General features: G+C 39.4%; 1 protein-coding gene across 1 annotated transcript; it reads left to right on the top strand.

Annotated features, from left to right (window-relative positions):
• Positions 1–1,362: 1,362 nt before the first annotated feature.
• LOC147420429 (pterocarpan synthase 1-like) lies at positions 1,363–1,797 on the top strand. The gene has a single exon (XM_086504695.1). It carries the CDS (start codon positions 1,405–1,407, stop codon positions 1,795–1,797), a length of 393 nt encoding a protein of 130 aa, XP_086360821.1. The 5' UTR covers positions 1,363–1,404.
• The last annotated feature ends 6,402 nt before the right edge of the window (positions 1,798–8,199 follow it).

Genomic DNA, 8,199 nt, shown 5'->3' with positions numbered 1-8,199 from the left:
GTTGATATTATACTAGGTGTCTAAGTTATTGATTCCATACTATATATGTCCTCGTTTCCCAGTACTAGGTGTCAGTATGAAGTTGTCAAGACCTAAAAGATTACAGTCCAAGCGTCAATAAGCTAGGGTGCAAATTGCAGACAACTTGAAACTAACTTATCGTCCATATGCTAGGCCATGGTCTAAAATTATTGCATTGTATAAAGGTTGGAGCATGCAATGTGACATCTTTGCTCACAATCTAAAAATATGTAGTCACACATGGGAGCTTTGGAACAAATGCCATATATTCACAAGCTCGATCCAGAGGCTACTTGCAAGTTTATACAAGATGTCATGCTTGGTAAGACATGCAACGGACCTTAAATTGCTTATGTTCTTGACCACTATTTGTGAAATAAAACCAGACTTCCTAGATGAGATCAAGTGTACCTTGGGTGCATGTATTCTAGATGAATCAAACTGACATTACAAAACTTGAAATGAATGTCAATTTGAATGTGTCATGTTATATTCTATAGATGTTATATAGCAAGGCCCACCAAGGAAGACTAGTTTCTCTACTAGAGCCCATCAAAAACCCAATAATCGAGCATCTTTGTGTCTAGAAAGAATTTTTGTGCATCATTGAGCTTGAGTGCAAAGAATCTATCATTGAGATTTGAATGGTTTCTCTACTAGAGCCTATGAAAAACCCAATAATCGAGCATCTTTGTGTCTAAGGAAAAAAACTCCAAGTCCGCTTTTGTTTGGTTTGGAATAGCTAGCTTGTGGGCAGATCAATGGAGGCAAGAGAGCATCGAAGCCTGCAGGAAACCCGCTGCATGCATGCTCATCTACGACCTCATGCAACGTCAAGTTCATTGCGCACGTGTCTACTGTTTCAATTGCGCACGTGTGGTGCCGGGTCATCGCTCATCTGATGATGGATGATGGCTGTTGATATACAAAGTCAACATCCGACAGGCCAGGTCAAAGTCAACATCCGCCAGGCTCATATACAAAGTCAACATCCAGCAGGCCAGGCACTATTATATACATAGCTGCACCAGCACCAATACTCTTATCAAGCAGCAAGTGTACAGATCTCTCCCCCCCCACTATCGAACTCTCTCATAAGACTCTCTCTCTCTCTCTCAACTGATCATCTCTCCCTTTCTCTGTGGCTCGCACACGCACCTGCCACGCCACGTCAGCCCGCACACACACACACAAATCGAGGCCATCATGCATAATCACTCTCAAGGTTCAGCTAATGCGTTGTTGTTGAAGAGGCAGCAGTCGATCCAGGTCGCCCTAAACGTTGCCCTCATGTTGTTAATACTCGTGATGCCAGTAGCCCACGCAGAACGGGCCGCATCCTGGAGCATCGTGCAGTCCACGCCCCTGGAGTACTATGTCCAAATGGGGCTGGGCCCCCCTGACATGGACACCCTCATCGCTCCCATTGACCCCATTGGCTCCACGGGCACCTTCGGCCAGACACAGCTCTTCGCCTTCAATGTCACGCATGGCGCTGACCCAGCCTCCATGCTGCTCGGCTCCATGCGTGGTTACACCGTCCAAGCAAGCTCCACCGCCGACTTCCACGGCGTCGAAGTGGAGGTCCTCGCCTTCGACGATGGCTCGCTCAATGGCACCATCAGCCTGCAAGGCCTCATCAACGCTGGCACTAACGAGATCGCCATTGTTGGCGGCACTGGAAACTTTCGAGGCGCTCGCGGCTACGGCATCGTCACCTTCCTCAACTCCACCGCCACCCTTGCACTTTACCACCACCAACTCTTCTTCCTCTAGATGACAGATGACAGCTTCCTAATATCACCCTTTGCGCCGGCCGTAGAAGCTTAACTCACCCAACCTTTAATATGCACTGACATATAACACTTACACTTGACATCAGCTCACCCATCAACTGTACCATTTTGTGTTCATATAATATACAAAGAGCTAACGCTTGAACATATAAAAATAGTCCATTGGATATGTAGAATGCAGCAGATAGGTTTAGGTCAAATACTCTTATTTACCTCATGATTGATGTATGCTTGGATAAATGACATTCTGCAACCTCATATACTAGGATATTTCTACTTTGCGTACATTTGAATATAGAAAGATGGTGTATTAGATCACCTACACACCTTGGGAGTATTTGACTCTCAAAACAATTTTCTAGCACATGAAATTTGTGCAATTAATGGGTGCTACGACTATTAAAATTCAACGTATAGCTTCTATCATGCACTAATTTTTTGAGAGGTTGTGCCACCAATTTCTCTGAACCATCCAATAATCTTCTTCACCTCATGATCCAATGTGATATTGATGTGATGCATGTCCAATTGATATGATGAGTGGACTTTATCTCCACTTAATCACCTAGTAGACATACCTACAGCCCCCAATTATGGATACTCCCTTTGTGATAGCTTTCGAGTGTGATTAAGAGATTTTTTAAAACAAAAATTGATAGAGTTTCTTTTGTAGCCACGCTCTCATGCTAGTTTTATCATTATTATTTTAAATTACATATGGTTTCTTTTGTAGCCATGCTCTTATACTAGTTTTATCATTAATCTTTTTAAATTTCATAGGCTTTCCTTTGTCCACACCCTCTCAAGCTAGTTTTCATCTGAAAAGAAAGTACCATCTATTCAGTGTAGTGTTCCGACACAATTTGAGGCTTTGAAATCTAAACTTGTCTTCATATATTGTATCTCAATTATAGACTCGCACAAACCCAAAGCTCTGAATATCCATAAGGTGCACAAAATTCGAACATCCACATTAGAATTCGAAAGAATTAAAAAACGAGGATAAATGCCAACACTTGTCCAATTGATCATATTTAATACACTAAAATATGATAATAGCCCCACTCTGTAACAGAATATGGCTATAACATTGATTGGATCGGAATTAAATTAACAATAGTGAGCATTTCCTTAAGAGAATTCTTAAAGAGCATAAGGAGAGCACTGGATTAAAGGTAGAAAAATGAACATGACACCTAGTTAGCTTGGCATGAACAATACTTGTAAGAGAGAGAGAGAGAGAGAGAGAGAGAGAGAGAGAGAAAGAGAAAATTAGAGAAATTGACAATAGTTGAAGACGAGATTTACTTGAATCCGATTCCCCCCTCCAAAGGCTTTTGTATTATAGATTCTCCCTTAAAGAGAGACTTGATACAATACATATTTGTGCTCCTTGAGAGCTTGTTGATGCATGAAGATGGTAAACTTCATGCACCAAATTTATGCCAGTAACTACCTTGCAAAAACATTAACTTGTCCTCAGCCTCAATCCCAAGACCTCAAACAACTTCAAAGGTGGAGAGAGCTAGCAGGGAGTGAGGGATGGGAAGAGGAAAAAGAAGTACCATATGAGAAAGAAGTAGTTTCCTCACGATAGATTACTCTTGGAGCTTAGCTTAGCATAGTAATATAGATGGTAGAGAAGATGAGCATGCCATTGAAGCTTGACTCTTGGTCAGATTTGCATCCGATAGCCAAGAGGTGTTGGTGTAGGCTCTCTACTTTTCAAACTTGGAGAACGAGATGGAGTAATTCTTGCTCAGCACAATGAGAGAGAGTATGAGTGTCATGTGAGAATAAGCCAAAATGAGTCCCCTCCTTGCCTAGGTAGACCCCTCTGTCTCTTTACTCATGCTTGATCACTATTGGCCCTTGCCAAGCCTGGCCAAGCACAGGCTATGATCATTTCAAGCAATAGAGATAGCATTTGGACACGTTTCCTTCTTTTCCCTTTTGAGAGAAAGAGCTTAGTAATTAATAAAATGCATCTAAATTCTCATTGGACCTCCCTAAAGACCATCCAATAGGATTCGTGCACACCATGAGTACAACATGGGTAGCTGCTTGACATGTGTCCTTCTTGCCTCTTATGTCTCGGGCTTGCCTTGAGTGTGTGTGTGTGTGTGTGTGTGTGTGTTCTCTCTCATGTCCCTACCTTTAGGGATCGCCCCCTCCTTTGTAGGAGTCATGCTTGACTTTGAACACCTCAAGCACCTTAGTCATCAAGCACGAGAAGCACCTCAAGCACCTTAGTCAACCCAAGCAAGGCAAGCACCCCAAGCTAAAGGTGCTAGGTCTAAGGACTTTTAACACTAACCTTTGGAGGTCTTTTAATCTCCATTATCTGCTCATTTCTCTTTGATAGACCATCTCTCTTTTGGACCCTTAATGAGAGGTAGCCTTCTCTCCCTTTTGGTTTCGTGTTGAGATAGATCTAAAACCACATATCTATATTCTAACTCTTGTTCCCTTTAATTTTCCCACATTAAATGCTCAGTTCAATATGAGAAAATCATAAGATATGTAGATATTAGATTTTATGACATTACACTACAAGAGGTCACTTAAATTTCGACGCCAAATTATGGGTGACAATGGTGGGCGTCGGTATTTGTGCAGATAAGTATGGAGGGAGATGAACACTTTAAACATTTTCATCTTCAAATTTTTCACGCTTGTATCAATGATTTTTTTGCCGCTTATATAGATATGTATTCTGATGTTTAATCTTGCGCCTGCAAGAGCGTCTGTACTGACAGAACCTGCAAAAACCGAAACGCAGGTCTTTCCTTGATCATTTCTCTAATTTGTGTCCCTCTTCTCTTGGATTCATCCTCCTCACCTACTGCGGATCTGTTGCCCAACAACTTGCTGTAGGTGAGAATGTTGCTTGTTGACTACTACTTCGTATCCATTAGGAATAGAATGGGGTCTATGAGGGCCTCTTTATTTGGCAGTTTAAAGAAGTCAAACCTTTAGTATTAAGAAAGTAATGAAAGGACAACTTTTGAATTCAAACAGGCCAAACAACTAGTTTATTTGAATTCAAATTTCCCCCCCAAAATGGAATTAAAAATCTAGCAGGTAAAACCATATCATCTAGCATATCTATGGAAAGAGCACAATGCGTAGACTGTAGATCTATCATCTTTGCTCAAATCGAACATCATATGTGGGAGTTATGGAAGGCCAAAAATCATAAAATTGTCCACCTCCTTTTTGGGGGAAAAAGTGCATCCTTTGACCACTCTTACACATCTCTTACACACCCACCATTCTAGCACACATGGCATATACCTATTTGTCAAAATGTTAATCACTTCCATATATATGCTCATGGCAAGTAAAGAGGCCCTCCTATACCCCATCCTCTTCTTAATGAAGCTGAGATTCTTTTCAAGTTTTCTTGTAGGTTTATGGTTTAGTGTTTAACATAGTGTGTGTGTGTGTGTGTGTGTGTGTGTTTGCAGGTTTGAAGACTTTTACAAGACCCTTTTTTGCTCAAAAAGGCCGCCTGCGAGTGCTCAAAAGTTTTATGCATATTAAATTACTTTAAAATTATATTGTATATTGACAAAATAAAATTTCTTTAATTAGGATTTCTATGCTTAAATTTTCATGCAATTTTGTTTAGAAATTATGCTTTGAAAAAATTGTTTTGAAAATATGGTTTGGGGTAATTTTGATTTGAAATTATGCTACGGAAAAATTTTGTATGCTTTGAAGAAAATTTCTTTCAAAATTATGCTATGGAAAAATTTTGGTTTGAAGAAATTTTGTTTTGAAATTACGCTACCATCTCATCATCATCATGCGATTGATGAGGTTTAGGTTATAGGTTTCGGTAAGGTGTAGTTTTGGTTATAGTATAGGTTAGGGTCTAGGTTATATGTTCAGTTATAGGTCATACGTTAGGTTAGAATAGGTTAGGTTAGGTTAGGTTAGATTAGGTTAAGGTTATAGGTTAAGTTAAGTTAGTTTATGGGTTAGATTATAAACTAGGTTAGGTTAGTTTATAGGTAAATTAGGTTAGGTAAACTTATAGGCTAGGTTAGATTAGCTTATAGGTTAGGTTGGGTTTTAAGTTATATACTAGGTTAGGTTATAGGTAAGGTTTAGGCAACATGTTAGGTTATAGGTTAGGTTAATTAGGTTAGGTTATCAGTTGTGCATCAAATACTAGGTTAGGTTATAGTTAATGATAACTAATGATTAGATTATAGGTTTTTTTGGAAAAAAATATGATGCTTCCAACTAAAACATTGGCGGCCCATAACCATGATGTAAATAGCTTACAAATTTATTGCCAAGTCAATTTTCCAAAGAATCTATCCCACTATGGATAAGGGTATCACTCCTCCCCAACAAGATTTTATCAAAGGAAGATCTATTTAACATAACGCCTTGACAGCAATGGTTGGATTAGAATACACACCATTCACCATGCAAGATTGTATCGGTTATAGGTTAGGTTATAGTTAGCGATGTGGGTGGTATGGAAACACACACACAACGCCTCTATAATCACCTAACACACACTCTTGGGCTAATACACACACACGCACACTATGGGGCACCACTCGGCTTACAAAATCCATCTGGTTGATACAGGGACCACACCGATGGAGTGAGAGAAGAGAGACTATCCATCTGTCCACTCAACACACCTACACACACGTGTATACACAAATCAGCTGGGAAAAGTGAATTCTTTGACCACTCTTACACATCTCTTACACACCCACCATTATAGCACACATGGCATACACCTATTTGTCAAAATGTTAACCACTTCCATATGCTCATTGCACTCGCAGAAGAAGAGATCGGTGAATGATCCCCAAACGCACCACCCGTCGTGCTTTTATCCTTCTTTTCCTCGAAAAGCCTGCACGATTTTCGTACCAAGTATACCTGCGATAATAATATAAGAACGTGATCTCTAAGTGATCCGTAAAGGTTAGATTTCTATCATGACACTTTGCACAGATCGTGTTTCACACATTGATTTCTGCATCGCCTACAAAATAGCCAAAAGAACATACTCGTGCAACCAATTCAACATGATAATCAAAGTAAAAACATAATTATATACCTTCATAATCTCAATTGCCATACTCTACCATGAAGAAACAATCCACTTCTTGGTTGATAGCAGGGAGAACTGTATGATGTTGTAGGTCTGTCTGTCCATGTGTACATTACACTGCTGTTGTCTTCTATTTGTTTTCATCATAACTTTTACAAACAAACTCAGAACAGAGTGATCCAGGTACTCAAAACGACGGGAATAGGTCTGGTCTACAACGCTACGCGGACAGAATTGCGAAAAACATCTTTGTTTGGCTAAAAACAAAACTTTTAGGTCGCGACTCATAAAACCTCTATTTTTGGGTCTGCACTACTTTTACAACTTATTTTAACCCTACCCATGCATTTTAAGCTAAAACACATAAATATAAAACATTGATATTAATAAAAATCTCAATTTTATTGTTCATAGACAGACTATCTGTTATTCATTAATCTTTATTAAATCCGTCTTCAGTGTATTATTTTAAAAAAACAATATATGTTCTCTCTTAATATCTCAACTCATTCGTATAAGCTCTATATAATAGACTATTCAACAATCTTTCAAATCGTGCTATCGAAAGATATGCCCTGCTACATTCTTTTCGACTTTAAGAACTTCAAAGACTAGTCCTATTACACTCCTCCCCAACAAGATTTTATCAAAGGAAGATCTATTTAAGATAACGCCTTGACAGCAATGGTTGGATTAGAATACACACCATTCACCATGCAAGATTGTATCGGTTATAGGTTAGGTTATAGTTAGCGATGTGGGTGGTATGGAAACACACACACAACGTCTCTATAGTCACCTAACACACACTCTTGGGATAATACACACACACACACACACTATGGGGCACCACTCGGCTTACAAAATCCATCTCGCTGAAACAGGGACCACACCGATGGAGTGAGAGGAGAGAGACTATCCATCTGCCCACTCAACACACATACACACACGTGTTAGGTTAATTAGGTTAGGTTATAAGTTGTACATAAAAAGCTAGGTTAGGTTATAGTTTAAGTTAACTAATGTTTAGGTTATAGGTTTGGTTTACAAAAAATCTGATGCTTCCAACTGAAACATTGGTGGCCCATAACCATGATGTAAATATATTACAAAATTCTTGCCAATTAGTCAATATCCCAAAGACTCTATCCCACTATGGAGAAGGGTATCACTCCTCGCCAACAAGATTTCATCAAAGGAAGATCTATTTAAGATAACACCTAGACAACAATGGTTGGATTAGAATACACACCATTCACCATGCAAGATTGTATCGATTATTGGTTAGGTTAT

The sequence above is a fragment of the Adiantum capillus-veneris genome, chromosome 28 (genome assembly GCF_014529385.1).
Source record: "Adiantum capillus-veneris isolate H3 chromosome 28, ASM1452938v2, whole genome shotgun sequence".
In the NCBI taxonomy this organism is placed as follows: domain Eukaryota; kingdom Viridiplantae; phylum Streptophyta; class Polypodiopsida; order Polypodiales; family Pteridaceae; genus Adiantum; species Adiantum capillus-veneris.
The sequence above is the reverse complement of the archived record's forward strand: the minus strand, read 5'-3'. Positions and strand labels throughout refer to the sequence as shown.

Excerpts from the sequence above, each read along its gene's own strand:
- LOC147420429 (XM_086504695.1), top strand. The coding sequence starts at position 1,405 with ATGGGGCTGGGCCCCCCTGACATGGACACCCTCATCGCTCCCATTGAC.